Here is a 26945-nt window from a genome sequence, read left to right as displayed (position 1 = left end):
AACCTCTTTGGAAGGAGCTCCAAGAAAAATTCTTGGCTTCAAAAAGAGGAATTTTCATCATAATGTTTGAAACTCTCCCTACATTCTAATTTGTTTGAAAAGCATTTAACAGTGAAAATAAAGAAGACTGGAACTATGTGAGTGACTAACTAGGTCTAAGTTCACAAATTCATCTCATTGTTCAAAAGTATGGCTGTAAACAGTAGTTCACTAGTAGTAAAGTAGTTAAGCTTTCAATAGTAGTAATCTAAGCTTTTATATCTCTTCCCCTTGATCCCACAATGTAATAGAAAAATTATACATAACAAAGAAAAAAATCAATAGGGTAAGCTTCACTTGCTTGTATAAGAAAATTTCAACTAGAAGAGGAAGAAATAGAGGCTCAAAATCCTGCTCATAAATGAATGAAAAAGCCCAACAAAAGTGGAGACAGATTAGGGAAATCACAATGAAATTTTCATTATATGGTATTCCTTATAAGGGTGTTAAGCCCATCTATACAAAAATCACAAGGGGCTAAACACCCAATGATCACAATCACAAAGAACTAATTTTCAACGCGGTTTAATTACAGTTATCGCTTGATACAACATTTGAGGCCTCTCATATAAGGAAAATGTGCACAAAATGCTGTACACTAGGTGGCGGCGACTGCATCCACAAGTAGCTGAATATCGCAGATACATCATGTTTGGATGGTTCTATATTCTACCATTCTCCGTCTTTCTACAGGTTGAGGCTCGAAGAATCCTGTCACGGATACAGCGATTTGAGGGCACTGCTATAATAGCTACTGAAGGGACATCCATATTTTCCTCTTCAAAAATGAAACACCAATCAGGTGCTCATACTCCATAATATCTCGCTTTTTGATGACATAATTATGCTTCATTTCACCCTGAATGCCAATAGAAATGAACCAAGGTTATTTTAAGACAACAAAATCCAAACATCTGGAAAAATGATGCTTAGATTAGCCAAGAAGAATAAAATAATAACCAGTACTGGGTACTACGTTTAAGAACTGGGATACAAGAAAGGACGCTTCACTTGGGATAGCTCAGGATCTTGGGTACAAGGGCAACAATAGCTAAACAAGTGGAAATAAAAAGAAAAGAATCAGGAAATGTACTCAATACTTCACAGCTAAATGCCAGGAGCTAACAACAGACAGTAATGACACATCAAACCATATGAACTTTTCTCCATGAAAGACATAGAAGCATACCTCAATTCAGCATCACTTCCAGTGATGGTATTGTTAAATTTACACCACAGCCCAGAACAGCAAATTCACTATGTCATAGAGGTTTTGGATTTTAAATTCCTCGGGATGCTAGTTTTACGAAGTTGAGGGTTTTCTATTGAATAAACAAGAAGACTTCCATCCTTAGTCCCAGCTATAAAGCATTCTTCCGGTGTCACAGTTAGTGAAGTTACTATTTTCCCAATACCATTGTACTTCCCCACAATCTCAAGTGAGTTCATAGAGCGTACGATGATCAGCCCTTGATCTCCAGCACAAACCAAGAACTCTCCGCAGCTACTGAGTTCAAGACAGTTTAGGCGGCCATTGGATTCAGAAGATGAAATGTGTTTGCCATTTATAGAGTAGAGGTGCAAACTAAGATCATCATCAGAATAAAGAACAATCCTTCCATGACGTGATGCAACAAGCTTTGACAGTGGACTGCCAGATGGATGTCGTAGGGATCTAACGTATCTCCCATCCCGTAGCGTATGGAAAACACAAGTTCCATCTTTTGATCCACTTATAACTATATCAAGCTCAATACTTGCATACAAGCATGTAATAACGTCATCATGACCACACAAAATATGGAAAGGGGCTTCAGCAATGATACAATCTTTTCGAGGAACCTCTGCTTGAGTGTGCTTTACTCGCTTTTCAGAGGTTCTAATGCGCACAATCTCCCAGATCATTACTGTTGTGTCGTAACTTCCAGTAGCCAGGATGCTTCCATCAGATGTAACTGCAACAATCAAAAATGGCTTAGCATTACTGTAAAATATAGAATAACTAAGAAATATGTCTTTCCAGTGCTGTACCAGGCAGTACATTTTGATAAAGTAAACAATTTTATTGATGTTGGGAGAAGAAAACTCCTGCATACAAGAAGTATAACCAAAGAAGCAGAGAACCTATCCCAAAATATGGTTGTCTACAAAAGACAGGATATTTAAAGAAACAAAACAAAAGAAGGTTTCTTATTCCTTTTTTTATGAAGTAAATTGCCTTGGTTAAGGCATCAAGAAGATGCAGGTCTTTGGGAGATCTAGTTTACAAAATAGTTATCAAATGTACAAGTTTTGTGTATTTAAGTATAATATACATGATCAATGTATAGATTTTGGATATTTGGGCTAGCAGCCATAACTAAGTTCGGCTGACGGGCGAAAAATGAAGAAGCCCAATTACATAAGGGTCAAAAGGCTGGCTCCAGTACGATTCCTAGAAGGAGCTAAAAGTTTTTTTAAAAAAAAAATGTCAACAGCAAAAGGCTAGCTGCAAAACTATACCTATGCTAATATAAGGGAGCTAACAAAATCCAAAAATCATCAACACTATTTTCCATTTTTCTTTTTAGATGGGTAGGATGCTTATGGAAAACTCTGATGACTTGCATCAAATATCGAGGCCAGTACATGCTTATTTTCAGATAATATTCATCCTAGACAGTCTATGAAGATCTAAAAGTCATAAAACAAAGAGATACCAAGTTGACATTCCAACTGTGGTAATGAAAGTTGGCCCTCATCTGTGACCATTCCTATAGGAAGCCATGGAAAGACCAAAAAGAAAAAAAAAGGTTTCAGAATTGTGCCCCATCCTGCTCGTAGCAACGAATATTGTCCCTCATCTGGACAATTCCTACCACCTCTCAAGAGGGAAATAACAAAAAAATAAATAAATGCAGACACACATACACCACCTTCAATTGTTTTTTTTAAAAAAAATTGAACACCACCTTCAATAGTTACAGAGCTATACTTACAACTTTAACTTTTTCAAAAAAAAAAATAGTTACAGGGCTATACTACACATTTATTATTCCTCCTTGCCTAGGTTGAACCNTAAAAAAAATTGAACACCACCTTCAATAGTTACAGAGCTATACTTACAACTTTAACTTTTTCAAAAAAAAAAAATAGTTACAGGGCTATACTACACATTTATTATTCCTCCTTGCCTAGGTTGAACCACAAGTATCTGATATTTTGGTGTTCTTCAACGTCAAAAGGTTGTCAATTAACTGTATCGACGTGACAGGAAACACCACCCCACCCTCAAATTTGGCATAAAAACATGACCTATCTCACACAGACACTCAAACCATGTAGGAGTATTTACTGATACTGGTAGACAAATTGTTAGTCCCGAACTGATTCACAACACTATAAGCAATAAACATGTAATATAAGTACATAAATACTGTAATCAGGTGTGATGAAAGCTTTGCCTTCTTGATTTGAAGTCCTAGTTCCCAAAATATTAAATTTCACTTTTTAGAAAGCTCACGAGTCTCCTCTCTCTCTATGGATCCATATAATTTAACATAGATGCAGGGTGGAGGCTAACGTTAGAAGGTCTTTTGCGTTTGAAAGAAGATTTAAGTGGGAAATCAAGAAGCTTGGCAGAGATGACAAAATGTGCTGATAAAACTTCAGAAACAGCTTTTCAGTTGTTTTCTGCAGTTCTCCCAGAACTCAAAATAATTTTCAGCTATAGAATGAGAAGCCCCTACTTTCTGTGTTTGCTTTTTCTCTATGAAACAAAAAATAGTAAGAGCTAAGCAAGAGTATCAAGAACCAGGAGTACCAAACAAAATACCTGCTGCACCATTATTTATTTAAACATTTTTTGACACGTGAGGTCTCCAGCATATCCTTAATGCTGAGGAATACAACTTCACCAATTACAAAAGAAAAAAAAAACATTTTGACATGTTGCCTTGCACCAATATTCAACCGAAAGACACTTTGAGCATTGAGCACCGAACAGTCAAGAGGTCTGCTGTTCGCAAACAATCTTAAATGGACAACAAGATTTATATTTTACATCCTCACACAACAAATAGATTCTCTGGAGCGCTCAAGTAAGTTCAATGTTGATGCTATCAGTTCCGTTAATTTAATTACTATATCACAAGAATTATCTACATTCAGCCTTCATTTTTCCAGAGAATCAATGAAGTGTGTAAATTTGTTAGCTAGAAGCTCCAACCACAAGCTGTCACATCTTTCAATCATGAAAATTACCTGAAATGCAGCTCACAACATCTTTATGTTGTCTAATGCTCTGTACCATTCTTCCATCAGTTAGCGAAATAACCTGAAAGCTGTTTTCGCAGGTACCACATGTTATCAAAAAAATTTCAGACGGTGTTGATAATGTTCCAAAGCATTGTGCTCCAAGCTCGATATTTTCAGCCAGAGGACTCCCGATTTTCCGAGGAGGAAGGATATCAGAACCAATCCCGAAAAAAGGATCCTGCAAGAAAGTTAAAAATAAATGACTTCAAGGTTGACTAGCTAATCATAATGCTTGACTTGTTATTGCTCTAAAACTTACCTGTGAGCTAGAGAAGGTAAAGTTCCCACCGGACTGCAATTGGGTGGTCACCCATGTCTTAACAGACATGCTGAGGCCCTGGTTCACAAGAACAATGTTCGAGTCCAGCACATTAACATACAGAGTAGCTGACGGACAACTGCTTGCACATGAAACCATTGACGTTAGGTTAATAGAACCAGGGGCAAATCGTAGAGGATGAGCAATTGGAATCGGAGGTCCTCTTCTAGGATGTTTCTTCCGGAAAAGTTGAATTGGTGTTTGACCAAAGTTGGCAATTTGATCTTCTATGGCAGACCTTTGCAATTCATCATCCATGGTATCCAGATCCACAGCATCTTCATATGTCAAATAGTAAAAAATATTTGCTGCCTGTATGACAATATCTTCAAAATTCAGTGAAATTCAAAACCAGCAACTGATTCAAGAATTATTTGAAGTGAAAGCTAACTCCCTATACCTCAACTGCTGGTTTTCCCCGCTGCTTGTAGCCAAATACCAAATCAATCCATTGATGTAGATTTGAGCTCACATATTCACTTTCAAGGGCCTCTCTGTTCTTACTAACAAATTCCTCAGCACACCCCTACATGCATTTGAAAATTAGTTTCTAAACATTGTATACACTAAATAGTAAAGAAGATCACTAGAACTTTGGCACAAAGGTTAGCTCCTTAAAATAAGAGGGTGCCTACTTATATACAAGTGAAAAAAGAGCCAATCAATTTGTGCCAGAAGGGAACTGGGAAATTTCATATGACATGTCTGTATCAGATACAGCTTTCATTTTGCCCAAAAAATCCAAGTGGATAAGCATTTGCATTTTAGTCTATGCACTGTAACAACCTTGTTTTAAGACATCTACTGTTCTTTTCCCATACTCTAATGCATGCCAATACAGTGTTCCATGTGTGAACCATAGTAGAACCTGTTGAAAACAAGAATGAGTTGGGTGCCTACTACTAGAACTTCGATTATTTGAGCGATCTCCACTGTATTTTGGTTTTGATTATTTGTCAAAGTTCTAGTAGGTCAACTCAAATTGCATCCCAAACAGAGAGCTATACACTCTATGTGCATCCAACAAGGCAATAGGCATCAAGTCCTAAACTACTCCACCCACCAATTTAAGATTTTAAGTTGGATGCTTACATATTATCAGAGAACTCTTTTAATTAACCTTGCTCTTGCCTATAAATTCAATTGTTAGTCCATACATGAACGATAGAACTAGTTACATATGCAGGAGTGTCTTTGAGATAAAACTAGTTACATATCGGGTATACAGATGCATCCAAAGGGGTTATTTTGCCATTAATACATTGGTTGCTCAAATTTAAAGATTTAAATCCTGTTTGAAATGGCAAGGCATTTGAATCAAATAAGGTCATATAAGTTATTCCAATCCCTGCCTATTGTATCTGACAGGCCACATAAACATGCTCTAGAAATCAACTGTGTTAGGCTGGATTCCATTTATAGGCATAAAGAACCTCTTATAGTTTGCTCCTGCTTCCCTTTCTTAGGTATTCTTTCATATTTTCCCACTCAAGTAGGCTATAAACATACATCATATGGCAATGAAGAAGAACTTAAACAAGCATTTTCAGTTTAAATAAGCAGTACGAGTATACCTTAGCCCATGGAGGTAGGCAAATATCAGCTATTCGTTCTCCATCTTGTTTGACACCAAAATGATATGAATTTGAGTTGATCAGAAATTCTGGCATGTAAAAAAATTCAGGAATCAACTCTTTCACATCACTTGTATTAGAAAGACAATTCCGATATGTTCCTCCAATGCTATGAAAAAGCCGGTCAGCATGATCGAATTTGCCACCCTAAAAATTGAGAAAACAAAGAAGACAACAAGTTTTCTTAGTCTTAAAAACTTCGCTCTGGGTAGAAGATGCAAAATCACACACAATCAAACTCAACCCTACCAGCTAGACGAATCTCTACAGAAATAGACAACTTTAACTATAACTAGTGAAACCAGTGGTCAATAGATGAGCAATCTCCAACTACCTGAAGATTACGGTGGAGGGCTGTAAAAGGTTCCAGTCTCAGGAGGTAAAATAGCACAATTCCCATGCTCGAGTAATGAGAACCATAGTAGAAACTGTTGAAATCAAGAATAAGTGTACATCATGTAACGTATCAAAGGTAAAGTTTTGGAGGACATACCAAAATGTAAATTCAAATAGTACCTGGGAATATCAGGGTCAGAGAAGCTGCGATATCTATCCTCAAAAACCTGCAGAGTTCAACTGCGATTGCATCACAAACAGAGAGAGCTGTACACTGTATGTGAAATTAATTAACAAATAAGTACTGACTAACCTCGAACCTTTTAGCATCCAGTGCTCCAACAGGTTTTGATAGATCCCTAAAGGTAGAAGATTTGTTAAAATCAAGAGTTTCCGACGAATAATCAGCTAGAATCCAAGGGAACACGGGATACTGGGTCAAATCATTGTAAGATCTCCCAGCTAGAGTGTTCAGAGCCATCAAATACTCAAAGTTTGTTATCTCCCTCCTCTTCCATCGTTCTCTAGCAATTTCTGCCATCTCCAATGCCACACGTCTGTCCACAAAAGAAATAACTCCAGCCTTGTCCCTGTAACCCTTGGGAAACAAACTTTCGTTTCTGTTTAGAACTATTAAGCTTCCAACGTCTTTGGCATCCTTTTGCGAAGCAAAGTTAAAAAATACAGGAGCAGTGGAATCACTGAAGAAAATTTCAATCGCTGTATATCTTAGCAAATATCTAGTCCAATGGACAGCCTTTACCTACAATGAGAATTGTTGGAGAGGATAACATTGTGGATAAAGAATATGAGACTAAATCATACAGAAAAGCTTCAGCTCCAGTACCTTGAAGATTGTCCATCTCCTGTGCCGATTAATGTTGTTAGGATGCTTTTGATGCTCATCATTATTGACAGCACCAATGCTATTAATGGGTCTCCCTCTCTCACTATCTAAATCATAACTCATGGGCCACTTGAGAAATTTGTGATTTTGGAGTCCCCCTAACTGCTCCGACTTGTTGATATCAAACTTACCAGAAGAGTCAAAATTTCTGAAAACAGATGACCCTCCTGTACCTTCGACAAGAAACTCACCAAAGAAATGCAAAAATTTCTTTTTCACTGCTAAATGTCCAGCCAACTTTCTCTTTGGTGTAACAAGGACACAGGGGACTGACATGAGAACCTGAAAATAAATCCAAGCATGAGAAATACTGAATTAGTTGTTTTCTCTATTTAGATATAGAGGTAAATTTGTACCTCACTATCCTCTGATTCCGTCTGGGTGGAGGAGCAATCTAAGTCCTCCTTAGTGATGTCCTTCAGATCACCACTTTCTTTTACGACCTCCAAATACTGTCTATCGGACAAGTCTTCGGAGCCAGGCTTTTGCCCACTAAGCTCGCTCTCGCTTTCATTCAATTCAGATGAACCCTCATCAGTAATCCTCCTAATTCCTTTCAGCAAGAACCTCTTCATTTGCTCTGGAATATGTGCCGCAAAACCAGATTTGGCATCAATGGAAGGATTAAGAGCCTCAATACTAGGTGTGGTAGAGGTAGGACGACAAAGTTTTTCATCAAAATGATAATTCCTTCTCAACTTTTGTCGGCGACGCCATGTGTCCTCTGTTTTATCAAGTTTCCAGTGTGTTAATGTGCTGTTTGGGAAAGGATCAGCTGACCAAGGACCCCTTTCATCAATAAGAGAGCGAAAAGTGTGAATCCACTTGCCCTAGAAGAGCCCAAAAAAAAGGATTGTCAGGAAAAGCTCGATGTGGAAAGCATGGGAGAAGCAATAAACCAGTGACAATATTTTGTATACTCACAGCAACAATTTGCTGTTGCTCATCATATGCTAATTGGAAAGAACTTCTTCTGTTGTCATCAGAGGCAAGAATGACATTTAAACTACTCCGCATTTCATCTTCAAAAGCTTTCTTTTGGTTGGAATCTGTGATTGTCGTTTCATCCAACCTCAGACGAAGCTCATGCAACTGTGTGGTCCTATCTGCTGTTGAACTCTTGACATATTTTACTTCATCAGCAAACTGGACAGGATTGAATGAAATGTCACTAGGTATAAGTGAAGAAGAAAAATTGGAAAAGGAAAAAGATAAATAAAACTCTGCAAACAAGTGCATGAAATAGAAAATTCTATCCACATACTACCCTTCCAATGTTAGACTAACATAGATGGGGCCCNATAAATAAAACTCTGCAAACAAGTGCATGAAATAGAAAATTCTATCCACATACTACCCTTCCAATGTTAGACTAACATAGATGGGGCCCTTCCTGTTACATTAAGCCCCAACATTTTGAGCATTAGAACAGAAGTCGTCAACAGATAAGTTCTAAAGAATAATAGCTGTTCATTATGGTTACTGAGGTACTCGACAAAACGAAGGATAGAGTAGTTATGGGAAGTTCTTTCAGGGGGTTTTAGCGAACATTCAGGTGTCTCATTTGTTATTCGCTGATAACAGACTTGCTATACCAGGTTGACGAGGATCAGCTCCTTCGACTGAGGAAACAAGTTGTAATTGTTCCAATTAGTCTAAGACTAAAGAATAATCCTAAAAATATGTTGAATGATTCCTCTGGAAAAGGTGAGTAATGTTTAGTCCGCGGCAGCAGTCCTCATCTGAAAAGTGTCCTCCTTCAATTACCTATTTAGACTTGCCCCTTTGGTGTCTCATAAAGGCCAAGTAATAACATAAATAGCATTTGAAAGACTTGAGAAGAGATTAGTAGGACAGCAAAGAGAAATTAATTAGGAGTTATCCAGCATTCGAACTTCTCAAAATCCAGTATCCCAACTTATTATATGTTATTATTGCTCATTCCTCTGATCTTGTTTTCTACATATATGGAGAATATATGATCCTTTGTTGATTAATTGCTCTCTGTAGAAAACCACATTCATTTGTAAGTGCCCCTCCTTTATGTATAGAATTTGGATATAGAGATTTTGTCCCCTTTTATCAATAACTTATTAAGTTTTCATTTGACAAAAGGTTAGACACAGTCTATTGGTAATAAAACAGCAAGCATGCAACCCCTGGGGAACAAAATACATAAATGGAATCTGAAAAGATCAACTACAAGCCAACCTAGGGAATTGGAGATATAAAAAAAAGAAATCAGGTAGACTACATAAAAATGGGACAAGATCTCATAGACTATGAAGTGGTCATTTATTTTTTTGAAACTGGAGACTATGAAGTGGTCATGATGGGAGAAATAACAGAAAATCACAATTTTCATGCATCTACTCACCAAAATGCCCTAATGGCAACGGATACACATGCAAATAATGAAATTATTTTCTGAAAAGTGCAAAATATTAAATGACATAGGACAAAATTAACTATTCCAAGACACACCGCAGAAAGCACACGATCCTTTTGAATCAGATTGTGAATGGTGCTTCCCTCTTTAGTACTGCTCCCTGATTCTACAGAATCATCTCTGCTCACTATACTTGTAGCTAGCATCAGTTTCCCGCAATTGACAGTTTCCCGAATTATGTGAGCTATAACATGAAATCTAGCCCCATCGTCCAGTGCCCCATAATGAGACCTAACTGCGAGTAATGCCCTAAAAATGTGTTGAATTGAATGTTATATCTTGTCAATATAATTGAGAAGTCAAACGGTGCTGCATGATTTAAGAGACATAGGAATGAATGAATTAAGAAAAATTACCAAATGAAAAGCTGCAAACGGCTCTTGCTTTGCTCATCATCAGCAGTCAGAAGGCAAGGTAGAAGAGGGATAATCTGTTGAACACATCGAGATGCTCGTTCAAGCGATGATTTACAAAGATATAGAATAATCAACCGAAATACAATTCTTGGACACTTTTCCCCTCTTAAAAGCATAGCCTTATCAACAGGCTTGTTGGGTTTTCCAGCCAAAGCATTGCTAATTCCCCCAGATACAACAACTGCAGCCATTTCTGCAGCTGGTATATTCAGTGATTCTACCAAGCCACGGGCTCTTTGGCTAAGTGATGGTGCAACTGACTGTGAGGACCTGGGTAACATCTTGCTTGTTCCCTTGCCATTCATCTCACCTATAGCACTCCAAATATTGTCACATAAATTCCACCACTCGTCGTCAATTTTCTCAACTTCATTAGTGTCAGGCAGCTTGAAAACATGACTCCTGGAAAGAGAGCAACAGTCTTAGCTTTTACTGAAATGAAAGCAGTGGAAATGCTGCGTAACGTCATCAATTTGACAAGGGCAACCATTAACAAACTGCTGCAACATCAGGTTCCTATAAATAAAAAAAAACTATATCTGCAGTACCTCGATAGCTTCTCATCAGGTTCTCCTTGGAGGGCATCAAGTAAAGCAGAACCAAGATCTTTCAGCTGTTCTAGTTCTAAGAACTCTGAAGAAAATTCTGTGTTGCTGGATGGATACTGTGGCCATTAGAGAAAAATAAAGTTTAACACACTCTTGTAACAAGAAATGGAACAAGAGAAACCACATTCACTTCTATTAAGCAAATTCATAAAGCCTCCATTTATTGAAATGATCCCATGTTCTCTACCAACAAGTGACATCTTATATTGAGCCAACAGTGATGCTGGGTTTCAAACAGAACTATCCCAATGGATCACACCCTCATGAAACCAACATTATTGGACTGTCATCTCTCTTTGGGGCATGAAACGCGATATAATTTAGGAAAGGCTTCTTTCAACTCAATCTCCCTGCATCATTTATGTACCCAAAAACTACTCTTGCTTCCGTTCCCACCTTAAACGAAATATGTCAAGAAAAATCCCCCACCTCTTCATGATGATCCTCCACAAATCACACCCAAACAGAGTTCGCAATGTTCCTAGTCCTCCATCCACGCTAACTACTTGCATTAACTTATTATGACATATATGATTTGGGAATAATACCTAGAATCTGTGAAAGTGGCTTGTGCACCGGTCAATAATGGGTACAGTGTGGAGGATAAGAAAATTAATACAATAATCCCTTACACATTTAGCAATATAGCAATTAATTTTAGGTGAACGAGAATAGAGATAAATAAATGGATAGAGTAGCAAGACGTGTACCGGAAGATTAAACTTCATTTCAGAAAGAAGCATCTCATCAACAAGTTTTAAAAGATACAGCATGTTGTCTCGACAAGGCTGAGTGACAAGAACATTCTCCACTGCAGATAAGTCTAACAACTTACGGACTAAGTCCTCGTACAGATCACGAAGAAAGTGCCTATAAGCAATGCCACCCTAGGAACAAAAGCTTGCAACAGTCAAATCATTGACAACAAAACTAAGCTGTAAAAGGATTGTCACAAAGTAGAGGTAAGGACACACTTGTTCACATTGTACAAGGAGAAAGTTCACAGTCTCCTCCAAGTGTTGCCAGCCACCTTTTATAGAATGCATATAATGACAAAGAACAACACAGTAGAAACTCCTCAATAGATTTTGCTCACTCGTTTCAGTGTCATCATTAATTTTCGTCTCCAATTTGTAGTTTTTGAATGCATTAAGCTTCACGGAGGCATCCAGCCATGCATTCCAACCGTGTTCCTAAACAACAATGTTCAAGCAATGAGAAGTCACTATGCCTGATAAATAAAGTTACAGAAGGGAGCAATTCTAAAGCAGCAAGACCAGATTCTACCATTAGAGCTTCAATGTTTGTAGTATTTGAATCGAGAAGATCAAGTAGATCGCCAATAATTTTTATTCTTGTAGGAGCATCCTTGCAACCAGACAAAAATCTGAAAATAATGGCTAAAATCTGAGGAAGGAAAAACNAGAAGTCACTATGCCTGATAAATAAAGTTACAGAAGGGAGCAATTCTAAAGCAGCAAGACCAGATTCTACCATTAGAGCTTCAATGTTTGTAGTATTTGAATCGAGAAGATCAAGTAGATCGCCAATAATTTTTATTCTTGCAGGAGCATCCTTGCAACCAGACAAAAATCTGAAAATAATGGCTAAAATCTGAGGAAGGAAAAACTGAGAGCTACTTCTGCCACTTTTTTGACGGTCAAGTTGATTATGCTTCTGTAGAACCTAAAACGAAATATCCAAATAGTTCAATGAGCTTCTGCATGTGCACACACTACTGAATAACTAATCAAATAAAGCAAACTTCACAATGCAACCAGCAGCTAGTACATGGTATAGCAGCATGGACTCTAAGTGAAACTGTTCTTTGGCAAAGAAAAACAAGAGCACCAGTTGACATGCATCACCTGTTTAGGGCTGGCACCTCCAAGAAGAACATCAAATAATGTCGCACATAAGAGATCCGTCTGAGGAAATTTGAACAGTCTGTCAGATATAACTGAGAAAATGGGCTGTGTCCTTGAACTAACTTTCCTAAGGCCCTCTGGAAGAGATTTTGATCTGCCAACAGCAATACTGAAAAATTTTGATCCTTTCTTCTCCAACGGAAGACCAACCAATAGTCGTCCAAGGAACTGCAGACCTAGTAGCCTGATGGGTTCAAAGTCCCTACAACAAGTATAGCACATGAAAGACATATGAAACAGTGTGTTTTTAAATAATTCCAACAAATTAATTCAGAAGACACATTCGCAGATTCACTACAGCAATCTATATACATGGAAAACAAATATAATGCAAAGAATTACTAAGTAATTTCAAACGATACAGATTATGTAGTTACCATTAAACAAAATTGAAATGGTAACACAAAGATCTCATGCACCTACATACACCGATCAAAACCTACTATTTCCGGCGACAGATTCTTCACGTGCCGAGTGTGAGCTATTTCTTGACATTTTCCAGCAGTACCTAGTGAGATGTTAACCTTTATCTAGACTCAACACTACATCAAACTCTCAACTTTTGAACATCTAGACATTTTCGAGGTTTTATCGATCAATTTTTGGAGATTTTTCCATTATCTCCCATCCACATTCTCCAATTGCTACAGCTCCAACACATACAACTTTAAAACCAACAGTTCCACCGTCTAAAACTCCACTAAGCTCCACCATTCCTGACTTGTAATCATTGATTGCAGTCTTCATCCAGTCTAGATGATTCACATCTAGTGTTGTCAAAGACGCACTTAAGCCCTGAAAAGAAGCTCAAAACGTGTTGAGCACTTCACATTGCTTAATGTGCGCCTTCAGTGTCGTCCCCCTCAATGTTCTCAGGCATATTTTTCCTTGTCATAAGCCTCTATTAAAGAGGCAACACTAAACAATTGATATTTCACTTTAATCGTAAATATTTTCAATTTCTTTGTTTATATAAAGACCGACGCTAGTCAATAGTGTTCTGGACACTTTGCCTTCTTATTTGATGTCTATTTTTCCTTACCTGCCAGTGTAAGTAAAAGTATAGATGCACTGAGAAGGAACTTCTTCTTGCAGGGAAATGAAGATAAGAAAAAATATCACCTAGTCGAATGGGAGGAGCTATTTAGTAAACAAGAAGGCAGGGGGTCTAAGCATAAGAAATATGAAGAAGCAGAACCAGAGTTTGATGATGAAATGGTTGTGGAAGTTTTCTACTGATGAAGGAATGTTGTGGAAAGAAGAATTGTTGCAAAATATGGCATGGAAGACAAGTGGATGACTAAGATTGTAACAACACCCTATGGGTGCTCAGTCTGGAGAGCTATCAGGAACCTATGGTCATTAGTGCAGATCAGAACGAAGGTGAAGATTGGGAATGGACAGCGAACATCCTTTTGGCATGACAATGGGCTGGGCAGGGCAGGGAACTATGAAACAACAACATCCAGAACTCTTCACATTAAGTCAACAGCAAAATGCCACAGTTGCCATGATGTGGACTGGTCAGGGATTGAACTTATCCTAAGGAGACATCTCAGTGATTGGGAGATTGAAAGAGTTGCAGAATTTTACAATTCAGTAGCAGGCTTCAATAACCTCAATAGAGAAGAGGATAGACTGGAATGGAGCAAAGAAAAGAATGGGAAGTTCTCTGTCAACTCAGCATACAAGGAGCTGAATTCAGCAGTAGTGAAGGAAAGAGATAGGCCTTGGAAGATGATTTGGAAGCCAAAGATTCCTTACAAAGTTAACTGCTAGCTTTTGGCAAAAGAGGCAGTCTTGACACAGGAAAACTTTAGTAAAAGGGGTCGTCAAATAGTCGTTGTGTTTTATATGTGGGGAACAAACTGAGACAATCAACCATCTTTTTGCATTGCAGGTGGACAGACCAACTATGGAGGATGTTTATATGCCTAAAAGAGATCAGATGGGTGAAACCTGGAAGCATAGCAGGGATCCTCAGATGCTGGAACAAGGATGGCATGGTAAGTAAGAAGGAGGAGATATGGAAGATGTCCCGGCATGTATTTGGTGGTCAGTCTAGATGGAGAGGACCAAGAGATGTTTTGAAGGAGTACAAAGAAGCTTACAGATTCTTAAGATGAATTGCTTAGGACTATTTTATTTTTGGTGTGAGCGAAAACTATTAGCTCAAAAGAAGATATTTTTGATGTTTTAGACTTTTTGTAAGGATAAGCTGAACCACAAGAAGTAAGTTGTAATACTTTCGTTGGGAACTATACATGTTGGTGTAGTATACCTGTGGATATATAGAAGTAACATTACCTTTCTCANACAAGAGATGTTTTGAAGGAGTACAAAGAAGCTTACAGATTCTTAAGATGAATTGCTTAGGACTATTTTATTTTTGGTGTGAGCGAAAACTATTAGCTCAAAAGAAGATATTTTTTATGTTTTAGACTTTTTGTAAGGATAAGCTGAACCACAAGAAGTAAGTTGTAATACTTTCATTGGGAACTATACATGTTGGTGTAGTATACCTGTGGATATATAGAAGTAACATTACCTTTCTCAAAAAAATAAAATATTTGTCATTCATACCCATAATTATTAGTCTTGAACTAAACCACATTAGTATTTTTTTCTGCCTTATGCTTTTTTCCTTTAAACCCCATGATTTATTTGTGTTTTACACTTAAAGCCCCAACTAACCTTAGAGCTTTTTTGCACTTTTTGCTTTTGATAACATTGTTCATTTGCAAACTTGTCTCTCACACAGTTCTTTTTTTTTAATGAAGTAAGGTGTTTCATTGAAAAAAGCATCAAGTAGATGCATAACTACAGGGGCATAATCATAAATAGACAAATATACAAAAGAGAAATTTAAGCCCCTATACATTGCTCTCTATCTAGCACAGTTCTATTGCTACTCAAAAAGTATATGTTGTACCTGTAATCATAAACCTAGTTATACTTGTTTGAGTTATCATCGCCTATCACCATCTCATTTCTCTCTGTGTCATCATTTGCATCTGTTTCTGTTCTCTCATCCAGACTGGCAGCAAGAAATTGTGATTGAAGAGATGTGTGTTTTACAATCACTCTAGTGATAATTGGAAGCTTGTTCCTCTACCTTTGAGAAAATCTACTGCGGGAAGTAATTAGCACTGTAGGTCGGAATGATCAGCTTAAGGCACATTTAGTTGCCAAAGGCTATAAAAAAATCTTTAGGCCAGACTATGGTAAGACATTCTCCGGTGGCAAAAATTGTCTATGTCGATTATTACTGTCTATGGTCATTGTTTGTAGCTTACCCCTTTAATAAATAGATAAGAACACATATCATCACAATGATTTAAAAATAAAACAAATATGGAGCAACCACCATGCTTTGTTGTTCAGGGGGTCCAGCAGTCTGGTATGAAGGCTACGTTGATCATTTTATGGTCTAGAACAATCCTTTCGAGCATGGTTTAATATATTCAGCTCAGATGTTATTCAGGATTTAGGCATGACTTACAGTGAAGCAGATGATTTTGTGTTCTATCATCATTCTGCTCCTAATATGTGCACGTATTAGGTGGTTTATATATATTTATGGTCGACTTTTCACAAGAAGAATTAGGAAGGTATAACTATTCCAGCATTTTCAGACCACAGATCTTGGTCAGTTGAGATATTTATGGACTATTGAGGCTGCTCAATCCAGAGCAGTTATTAAGTTATTGTCATTTCACAGAGAAAGTGTGCTCTTGATATTCTTAAGGACACAAGAATGTCAAAATATACGCTAATCGACTCTTCTAAGGATCAAAATTAAGCTTCTACCATGCCTGAGGTGCTTTCTAAGAGATACAGGAGGCCTGTTAGCAAGTTAAATTAACTTACCAAACCTCAACCTGAAATTGCTTTTTTGGTGAGTATTAAAAGTCAAGTCCTTGATTCTCCGTGTAATAGTTACTAGTATGTGGTGACTCATATTAAAATCTGCTCTAGTGAAAGAATTGGTTTGCGAAGATCAATGTTATGAGCAGATTGTTATGCATACAGCATGCAGATTGGGTAAGCTCACTTCCATAAGGCAATCTACTTCTGGTAGAACTAGTAGTGCAGTTTTTTGGTTGGAAATAAGCTAGAGTCTGTAAAAGAAAGAAGTAAAACATAGTTCCAAGATCGATTGCAGAACTTTAATATCGAGCAATGGCGGTGCCAACCTGTGAAAACTCATATGGATCAAGTAACTACTTAAAGAACTGCAATTTGAAGTTTGACCAAATGTAACTTGTGTCCGACAAGCAAGTTGCAGCTTCATATTGCATCAAATTTGGTATTTTACGAGACGACCAAGCACATAGACGGTAATTGTCGAGAAAGAAATACTCCAAGGAGGCATTGTCACAAAGTTCATGAAATTCAAATGATCATCTTCCATATATATTCACCAATTCCCAAGCAAGTTATATATAAGGCAAGCTTCGTACAATTTTTTTATGAATTACAGCAAGCTGGGTATATACAATTTGTATGGAGCAGTTTGAGGGAGAAAGCTAAGTTTACCGAAAAATATATTATATCATTTAGGATCAGGTCAATTAGTTTGATTGATTTCATGTAGTTGTGGAATTCTTGATTTTCCTTTTAGTTTGGAGGCTGGAGCATGAATAACTCAAGAGTATTTAAACACAACTTCAGGAAATAACCAACGCTGAATGTCTCGGAATTCTCGTTGTTTTTGTTTCATTTCTCACAATGGTGTCCCATCTAACAATTTGAACTTTTTAGATGGGGTGTCTGCCCAATTCAACATTTATGATGATCAAAATATGTGCTTCAACTATTTTAGGTCATACCTTTCAAGAAGATTTACAAATATGTGACAGCCACCAATCAAATTGACTTGTTCAAGGAAAGAAGCAAGTAGCTGTTTCTGGGAAACAGCTCGAATAACCATATGCAGAACATCTTCAATACAAGCCATGTCCTGGCTACGCTCAAAAAAGGCTATGAGAGATTTTATATCTGATGCTGAAATGTGCTGCCTGCATAAACAAAATGGTAGGAGAACATCTTCAAAGGGTAGCCCACAAAGGGAAATGGCTCTATTCTGAAAACTAAAATGAGAAAGCTGAGCAAAAGCTAGAAAGCTAACATAGTAAAGAAGAAATTTCATTCACTACAACAGTCAAAAGAATAAAAGTTTTATCCTCTCCAAGAAAAAGAAAACTACCTGAGACTCATTTCACCAAGACTCAATAGAAGGAGACGAATTTTATGTATTTCATCTTTGCTAGGTCTCTCCCCAATAACGTGCTTTGTTACAGGATGTAAAAGAGGCTTGCTTCCAACAGCAAAACGAGTTTTGACATCATCCCAGTAAAACTGCCGAATTATGTCAAGAACACGTGGGAGCCTACATAAACTTCTCAGCAACCTTGGATCATTATCGAATTGCTGGATGAGAAACATATACAGTTCACGTTGAACCCTGTAAACCGAGTAGACCCATATAACAGGGCTGAGAAATATATGGGATATAGCATCCTTGACTAGCATATCTGACAGGCCTGAAAATAAATTTAAGAGAGTTGCATTATAACAGAAGATTCGGTAAGATGTGTCAAACTGAGAGTTGCAGAATAAGTAGTTAATGAACTCAAAGATAACTAAACGGAAGACAGAAGCAGCTTGTACAACATACCACCATTTGCAACCACATTCAACAAATGTTTCAAAGCAGACAGTGTATCCATATTTAATTGCTCAGGTGGAACTGACTGCAGCAAGAAACCCAGTATTGGAAATCCAGAAAGAAGAAGCATCTGTTGTTGATTGGCTAAATTCTCATCCAGAACAGAAGCTATAAGTTCAATAACTTCAGCAGTTAAGCGCTCCTTTGTAATTGGGGTAAGTAAATCTTGGCCAGCTTGCTTAGCTTCTTCTATTTCATACAAATCAGTTTTAGTGAAAAGAGGGAAAAACACAGAGACGCCCCCAACACAATATATGATCTGTTGAAGCAGTCGTCTAGAACACAGCTGTGTCCCAACCAATACATTTGCTTCGAATGAACTTTTATCTATTCCAGGATCCACCACAGGCGAAACATTAAATAAACGTCTTCCATTACGTGCCTAATACAGAAATTTTGATGCTCAGCTAAATACAAACATGCAAAAAAACATAATTTTCAGGTAAACAATTCAAGAAAAAAGTGGAAGAACCTGTGAATTAAGTCCAAATATAATTTTGGATGCCAGACCATCTTTAACATCAAGCACTCCACTGGGCAATGGGTTATCCAAATGAACTGCAGTTTCATTATCCAGGAAGGAATACATGTAGCTAGGTCCTAAAGAGTAGATGCCTTGCACATGTTCAGAAGCAATGGAATCGTTGAACAAGTAGACTGGACCAATCTGACCATAGAAAGCAGATGGATCTTTCGAAGAAACTGTAAGACTCTCTTCCTCGTAGGAAGGTAGACTAATTTTCGTGCCAATAGTGCAACAAGTCAGAGGCTCATTTACCTTTGCATATCTGCAACCAAATGGTGAAAATTCACAAAGTGCTCCTCAATTGGGAATGGATGGAACAAACTCTTCACTAACAAGATCGAAAATCAGGGGAGAGAGCAAAATACCTGCATCTTTCGGAGGATACAAGAGTTCCATCCAAATAACACTTCAGTTGGCTACCTCCAGAAAATGTCCTACCAATTGTATGTGTTAAACACAAAAAATGCCACTTCTTTCTAACAAGATTGACTTGCAGCACAACGGATTGCCTTTTCAGATTAATTGACTGTAAAAGTAACAGGGAGCTATTATTTGCAATATCAGGCTAATGTGGCTTAGCAAAGAAGGATGGTGTAACCTATGCAAATATTGTATCGCACTCCAAACTCAAGATTCACAGAAATGTAAACAAGCCTCAAGTAAAACAAAAGCAAATAACAACTTTGATCACCTCATATATAAGCTTGTCTTTTCCAAGAACACCAATGCATCCTCTTCCACTTTCAGTGAGAAAACTGAAAAGCCCCATTGTTCCAGCACCTCTAGGAAAGCTTTCTACCCTTAGCCAACAAGTAAAAGAGAACCCCTTATTCAATGGCCACTGAACTGGACTCTTAATTGAAATTCCCTGCATGAGGGAAGGGAAGCATCACACAATTTGCAATGTGAAGTTACTCAGAGCAAGTAGAGAAAGGAAAAAGAAGAGACAACATTCATTCAGTTAAACATATTTCAGATTGCTACAAAGGTCATTGTTTCAGTTACCGATTCCACCCCATTGAGATCAAAGAAGGCAGTTGGTCCCTTCTCGTTGAGCATTGACAGCATGCTGGTCAAAAGCAATGAGCTGTACTGCTGATGTGACCCTACTTTCTCACTCCGGAGTAAAGCAAAGATTTTGCGTATATCTTTTCCAGAAATGCTATGCCCACCAATGACCTGAATTAATTGGGCAATTTTCAAGACAACGGTGTCCTTGCCCTCTTGGGGAAACCAATCAAGAAGAAAGTTTAGCATCCCTGATTTGACACAAGAAGCTTGATTGGACATTGAATCTCTTATAAGCTGAAGAAAAATATCAAGCCCCTGATTCCGCGATGAGTCACTGCTCTGCCCAGTTAGCAAACAGAATATCATTATTCAGAAAACTACATTTCCAAAAAATAAAAAGGAGATAATTGAAGAGTAAAAGTGGAAGCACATCAGCCAATATCATAATAGGAAAAACAATAGAGAAAGTGGGACTGATACCAACCTTTTGCAGGACACTGAGATAAAGCAAGATGACATCTTCATTCTGAAATATAAAAAGATGACATAATTTACTAAAACCAAGAGGAAATAAAACTGCTGTGTGTGTGTTTTCTAACAAGTACAAAAGGATGTTATTACTGTTGGTGTACGTACAAGATTTCGGACTACTAACCTTTATTACAGGGCTTGCCTTGAGATCAAACTTCCCATCAACCAACATATCAAGCAGAGCATCTAAAAGCGCCTCACTTGGTTGCCATTGGCAGAAGTCCAACAGCAAGCTACGCAAAGTCTGATAACCTGTGCCCACAAGAGCTTGAAACGCAGCCTTTGGGACCAAAACAATAATGAACAAATGAGTAACAAAAAATGAACCAGCGTCTCATGTTAAATCATGAATTGGCAGGCAAAGATATTCTTCACAATTTGGGCATGGAAAAACATGTTCTGTTTCAGTGGATGGCCAGTAAATCATGGTAAAAGAAAGATATGAAGGGGATAAGAAACACTTTGATGTATTGAGAAACTGAACCTGATCGCATGTATTAGAAATATCGGAATAATATGGTAAAATACGGTTATCCCAACCTGCTTGAACACCAGAAAAATAAATGGATTGGACATTTGATCTTTTCGCTTAGATGAAGGCATAAATTCAGAAAGAATATAGACTTAGAATCGGTTTTTTAGCATTTAACCCATCGACATTTCGTTCTATATAACCAAAGACATTTTTAGTTTTGATTACACACAGAACTGACTCAAGAGAATAAAGGGGATCCCATAGGATTAAGCTTTTTAGGTGGGGAGTAATGTTGCTGCTGCCTGTCAACTAAAAGTTGTTTTCTGTCTACCCCAAGAGCTTTTGTGAAAACATGGTCCTAATTCACTTCAAGATAAAGCTCAATATTCAATTGAAATAAAAGACATGCCCCAAGTACCATGCAGCACTTGATCTGAGTCTTCGACACCAATTTCAATTCATCCACTCTAAAGAACTTCCTGCTTGTTTTATCCATTATGTACCAATTTTAAATATACAACAACAACATACCCACTGAAATTCCACAAGTGAGGTCTGGTGAGGGCAGAATATATGCAGCCCTTACCACTACCTCATGGAGGTAGCGAGGCTGTTTCGGAAGAACCCTTGGCTCAAGTGCAACCAATTTAAATATACTGATGCATATATCCGGGAAATTTAAATTTTTAATCATTACATGCAGGAATTTATGCCTAACCAGAAGGAAGTGCCAAAGTTACACTGCCTAACCAGGAGTAAAGTATGAAAGGTTCTTCGAGAGCGGTTATCAGAAGTTTTCCCACATAGTCAACTTTTACAAAGGAAAAGACAGACACCTAAGAAGGTGATCTCTCCTTACCATAAGGGAAATACATAGACTCCTTTCATGTGAAACTTTAGAATAACACAAGATGGCAAAGATACTAGAGTAAAACAAATGTTCCTTGTTACAGAAATTTACAAGGTTCACTGGAAATTAAATAGTGACAACGGATATGATAAACGGCTTCGAGTTGGCACTACAATGGAAATGAGGCCAAAGCTAGGCAATAAGAAAGAAGAAACGCAGCACCGTACAAGATGATCTAAATGATCAGGAATGAAGAAATGATGTGAAAACATAATTAGACACCCTGTATATTTAGGAGGCGGCTAAAATTACACCAGTTTTCATGTTCTCTGTAATTTTGCAATGCAACTAATTGCACAAAAGAGAAAATTGTAACCGGCAGAACAAAACACACCTTTGACACATCGTTCCCAGAAAGCAAGCAGGTAAGTGTTTGGAGGACATTCAGAACCAGTTCTTCACCTTTGGGCACATCAAGGTTCCCGTTTAGCAAGGATACAACATGTATAAAACACTCGCCATCACGAAATAAAGCTTGATAATACTGACAACATAGAAACCACTCTCTGTCAACATGTTAGCAGAATACGAATAGCAGACAACACATAGCTACAGCAACATAGAAAAGCGTAGATTTATCAAGTATACCTCTATATCTGTCAAAAGTAAATCAATCATCCCAACCAATAGATCAATAGACAATTCTACAAAGTTCGCCCGGTCCTTGACATGAGTAAATGTTTCCAGATACTTAGAACATAAATACAATTTCGCTTTCTGGTCCTCCTCAGAAGATGGAACAATCTGTTCCCCCAGAAAAGAATTCACATGAAAGAGGTAAATAAATGAAAGATTAGTAGTAGTCGATGCAAGAACATAAAAGAGAGAGAGAGATAAATACATAGAAGGTTATTCATTCTACCTTCATCAAATCAAGAATAAGAGGAAGCATGCGATTTCTCAATTGTTCTTCCCAAAACAAATCAAACAAATGATCAATGCAGGTAGCACTGTGCAAAGTAGAGTTTTTGGCATCATTTGTAAGAGAGAAAAATTCTGTGAAGAGTTCAATAAAAGTTTCCATGCTGTTCTGCCAACTATGAATCATCTCGAAAGAATTCACCATATCTTGGTTTAGAGAAGGAACAGGATCATCCTCAGAGTGAGGACTAGCAATGCCGTGCCTTTTGGACTCTTGCGCCTGAATGCAGGCAACTTTGAGGACACGAGGAACTGCATCAAGTGTTCTAAAAGAAGAAAGAGTTTTCTCTGATGAAGACCGCATTATTTGAAGTAGGCCCTTAGCAAGAAGATTTGAAACCCCGGGATTACAAGCAGAAAGTTCAAGAGCCTCCAGCAAAATGGAGCACTCAGGCTGCCACCATAAGAAGAATAAGTTTCAGGATAAAAGGGAAACTTAATTGAATAAGCTCACATCTTATGAAAAAAATGCAATACTAGTACAACCAAACATTTTTGCTCTTTATTTACTTAACCTTTTAATCTGGTAGAAAGTGCATGGAAGGAAGCTCAGTAAGCAACCGGGAAGGTGAAGCATTAAAGGAGGCCCCAACACATAATTGACAGTCATTAACACTAAAATGCCAACCAGCACAGTAGGCTAACATAAACAAGGGAAGAAATCTATCCAGACTCATGAATTGACAAATTTCACCCAATACGCAAACTGAGGAGAAAAAATCTTACACTTGCAAGATAATAAGTCCAAGAAAAGTACCAATACCAGCCATCAAAGCTCAGGCCAAGTGGAAAAGATTGAAGGGCTTGCGACTTAGGTCACGTGCCGAGTCTTGCAACATGCGAACTAAGCCTTGTATTATGTGGAGAAGGGCTGCATACTAAAGGCTGCATTTGGTCCTAAGGGTTGGCCCCAGACAGATTTCTTGGTAATCAAAAAAGGTAGAAAGTAATACTTTGTATCTTCTAAAGAAAGGGTGACAGAAGAATTATGCATGAATAAGCCATTTGAAACTCTTCTAAAATGCAATAGCATGTTGAAAGATAATAATTATATGCCCAAAAATCCTACTCATGCACAACTAAGCCCAAAATACTCTGCCACCGACCTTCCTATACTCTTCTAGTTCTTCAATAGTTCCAGAGTTGTTCTTGGCATTGCCCTATTCACCCCCAACATAGAAAAGAAATGTTCCACAGATTTACAATTGTCTTGCAATGCGAAAAAAAATGTTCATTGGTCTCAGCATCCTTGTCCACAAAGCAAACATCTTGAGCAAATATGAAGACCTCTTCTTTATAATTTCTCGAGTTAAATAAGCTCTTTAACTATCAGCCACACAAAACAAGATACCAAGGTCAGACCATTGTCACAAACTTTCTCCTATTTATATTCCAGAAGCAGGTCTGACTGAGAATGACCCTTTACAGGATAGGTTCCAAATATTATACTAAAAGAAAGGGGTACACGTGCAACACAAGTATCTAGAGACTAGTAAAGATATATGTAGTCATGGTGGTGGGGGGAGGGGGGATAAGACATTTTATAATGCCAATTAATGAATAACTATACACAACAACAAGTCGCACCATGTATCCACTTAACTTTAGACTAGAAATGGGGCTTTTTCTTTTATTTTATAAGCAAAAGGCAATAAAACAGGACATAAATATTTTTCTTCTTTTTTTTTTTTTTTGAAACTAGTAAAGAAGGATATAGATATTGCTTTATGATAAACTTTACAGTAGACTATTTATGTCATGGATAATTCTTTATAGGAAATTGCCTACCCTGAAAAAGGATGGAGGAGCGACGCCAAAATGATAAATAGACAAAAGACACTTACCATTATGACAAAAAGACAGTGAAAGATCAAATGACTAACCAAGTTGTGAGAACTTCCAGTTAAAGTTGCTGCAAACTCGAAAAATGAAACCACTTCTGTCTGAAGAACTTCAAGCTCATGAAGATTTAGGCTAGTGGTTCTGCCATTTGAATCACAACACTGTTCATTACAATCATCAGAAGAACCTTTCTTTGATAACGAATCGTCAGAAGAACCTAGCGATTCTAGGCCAAAAAAAAAGAAATTCTCCGAGAAGATAAAGTCCCAAGCTCCTTCTGCCCGGAATACATGTAGCAAAGATGGCAACAACACCAGAATTTTCTTGAATGCAGATAGAACATGATGCTGAAGGGTGTAGATAAAAGTCCTGTAGAAATGAGATAAACAAATCAGAAACAAGAGTTACAAGGAGAACCCCAGAAAAAAAAATTGAGAGCAGGGGAACAACAGCTAAAAAGATATGCACTTCAGCAATTCCAAAAATCAAAAATAGCACCCAAAAACATCCCCATAAATGCAAAAACAAGATTGATGGAAGAAATGGAAAATAAAAAGATCAGAAGATCTAAATACTTGCTGATTTACCTTAAGTGACCAGGCAGCTCCTTCTGATTTGAGCATGCTTTTATGCATGGAAAGACTGTGAGGAGAACTCTAATGATCCACTTTACAGAAAGTTCTCCATATGATGAAGAGACTGGCAAGCTACTTTTTACAGTGGATGCTTGGCTTTTATCTGCCTTTGCATCTTCTGGTGAAAGAAGGAAAGTGAAAAGGACAGCACTAAGCTTGGAAACATAGTCGTGCCAATTCTTTAAGTAAGGTGTACTGGATTTACTAGAAAGTTTTGTTTCTAGAACTTCTTCCCCAGTTGTATCATTATCACTAGAAACAGTTATTTCCATGTCATCCTGGGCAAACAAGTTGTCACTTTTCTCCTTGTACTCTTGAAGCATGAATGCAAGTGAACAAAAGCTATTTGCGAACTTCTGCACTCGTCCATTTTCTGATAAAAATTGCAAATTATTCAAATTTCCAAAGCTGAGATCAAATTAAGGCATACCAACAATCATTTGGAATAAAATTGTTCCCCAGGATAAAGCAGTAAGATAGGAGTCAACAGTCTTGTGCTCAACTATCAGTAGCTTAACCAAAGGGGACTATGTAATGTATAATTGTTTAAAATAACCGACTGTTTAAGCAAACAAGTTTACTGGGATGAAACGAGTGGGAACATGAAAGTAGTAGAAAGGATACACCGCCTCTCTAAGAACCTCCAACGAGAGAACATGGAGCTGGAACGTACACATTAAAATATTGGCATTCCTGCAAGGATGTAAATGAACCAATACCTTAGAAAAGAAAATAACCAATATTTCATCAGAAGCATGGTTATAAGCTTTTTTCAGCTGCTAAATGGAAGTTTCTGGACCATTTCAATTTATGTTCATCAAAAAAAAAAAAAGGTTAAAGCCCATACAACAAACATAATATAGCATAAATAATTATATGATCCTAGCAAAAAAAGGTAAGGACAAACACGAATGTAGAGAACCAGTTTCAAATGACAGCAAGAAAAGGAAAAACAAGATATCATGATGCAGCTAGGTTATGTGAATGGCCTGAAGACCAGTTTCTGGAATGAAATCTGGTTAGGTGATGTGAAAATGAGGCCAATTTATCCTGATTTCTACATTATTAGCCTACAATAGAATGACACTATAGCGCAGATGTGGAGTCCTCAAGGTTTGGACCTTATGCTTAGAAGGGCTCTAAATGATTGTGAGTTTGGAAGAGTAGCAGACCTACTTCAGGCCTTTAACTTGTTCCTTGGCATCACTGCGGAGCCCGACAAACCAGTTTGGAAATTGCATAGCAGAGGAGTTTTTACAGTGAAGTCCTGCTACTGGGAAAGGTATACCAATCACCTTTTGACAACAGTTTGGCCCTGGAAATTAATATGGAAGATTAAGATCCCTTTAAAAGTTGCTTGCTTCACTTGGTTGGTAATTAGAAGAGCTTGTCTAACCCACGAAGTGCTACAAAGAAGAGGTATACAGATCT

General features: G+C 37.6%; 1 protein-coding gene across 5 annotated transcripts in view; it reads right to left on the bottom strand.

Moving 5' to 3' along the window:
* Positions 1 to 434: 434 nt before the first annotated feature.
* LOC107017626 (BEACH domain-containing protein B) overlaps positions 435 to 26945 on the bottom strand; it is a 36698-nt gene continuing 10187 nt past the window's right edge. For 2 of the 5 annotated variants that reach the window (XM_015217809.2, XM_015217811.2), the window contains 35 exons: positions 26139 to 26207; positions 25467 to 25922; positions 24921 to 25248; positions 22979 to 23431; positions 22705 to 22860; positions 22451 to 22600; positions 20856 to 21011; positions 20685 to 20726; positions 20195 to 20539; positions 19881 to 20057; positions 19555 to 19715; positions 19136 to 19451; positions 18613 to 19045; positions 18142 to 18478; positions 17765 to 17953; positions 12873 to 13134; positions 12588 to 12690; positions 12292 to 12380; positions 11979 to 12197; positions 11715 to 11891; positions 10945 to 11060; positions 10337 to 10798; positions 10016 to 10229; positions 8456 to 8677; positions 7888 to 8361; positions 7472 to 7813; positions 6938 to 7387; positions 6805 to 6851; positions 6623 to 6716; positions 6229 to 6435; positions 5055 to 5180; positions 4595 to 4966; positions 4282 to 4513; positions 1229 to 1994; positions 435 to 898 (listed from right to left, as the gene is read on the bottom strand). In XM_015217809.2, coding sequence (XP_015073295.1) covers positions 1297 to 1994; positions 4282 to 4513; positions 4595 to 4966; positions 5055 to 5180; positions 6229 to 6435; positions 6623 to 6716; positions 6805 to 6851; positions 6938 to 7387; positions 7472 to 7813; positions 7888 to 8361; positions 8456 to 8677; positions 10016 to 10229; positions 10337 to 10798; positions 10945 to 11060; positions 11715 to 11891; positions 11979 to 12197; positions 12292 to 12380; positions 12588 to 12690; positions 12873 to 13134; positions 17765 to 17953; positions 18142 to 18478; positions 18613 to 19045; positions 19136 to 19451; positions 19555 to 19715; positions 19881 to 20057; positions 20195 to 20539; positions 20685 to 20726; positions 20856 to 21011; positions 22451 to 22600; positions 22705 to 22860; positions 22979 to 23431; positions 24921 to 25248; positions 25467 to 25922; positions 26139 to 26207 — 8674 coding nt within the window. In that variant the 3' untranslated portion in view covers positions 435 to 898; positions 1229 to 1296. Of the gene's footprint in view, positions 899 to 1228; positions 1995 to 4281; positions 4514 to 4594; positions 4967 to 5054; positions 5181 to 6228; positions 6436 to 6622; positions 6717 to 6804; positions 6852 to 6937; positions 7388 to 7471; positions 7814 to 7887; positions 8362 to 8455; positions 8678 to 10015; positions 10230 to 10336; positions 10799 to 10944; positions 11061 to 11714; positions 11892 to 11978; positions 12198 to 12291; positions 12381 to 12498; positions 12691 to 12872; positions 13135 to 17764; positions 17954 to 18141; positions 18479 to 18612; positions 19046 to 19135; positions 19452 to 19554; positions 19716 to 19880; positions 20058 to 20194; positions 20540 to 20684; positions 20727 to 20855; positions 21012 to 22450; positions 22601 to 22704; positions 22861 to 22978; positions 23432 to 24920; positions 25249 to 25466; positions 25923 to 26138; positions 26208 to 26945 lie in introns of all 5 variants that reach the window. The other 3 variants (XM_027916412.1, XM_015217810.2, XM_027916413.1) reach the window with 3 other exon arrangements.

Source organism: Solanum pennellii, chromosome 4, assembly GCF_001406875.1.
Source record: "Solanum pennellii chromosome 4, SPENNV200".
Classification (NCBI taxonomy): domain Eukaryota; kingdom Viridiplantae; phylum Streptophyta; class Magnoliopsida; order Solanales; family Solanaceae; genus Solanum; species Solanum pennellii.
The sequence above is the reverse complement of the archived record's forward strand: the minus strand, read 5'-3'. Positions and strand labels throughout refer to the sequence as shown.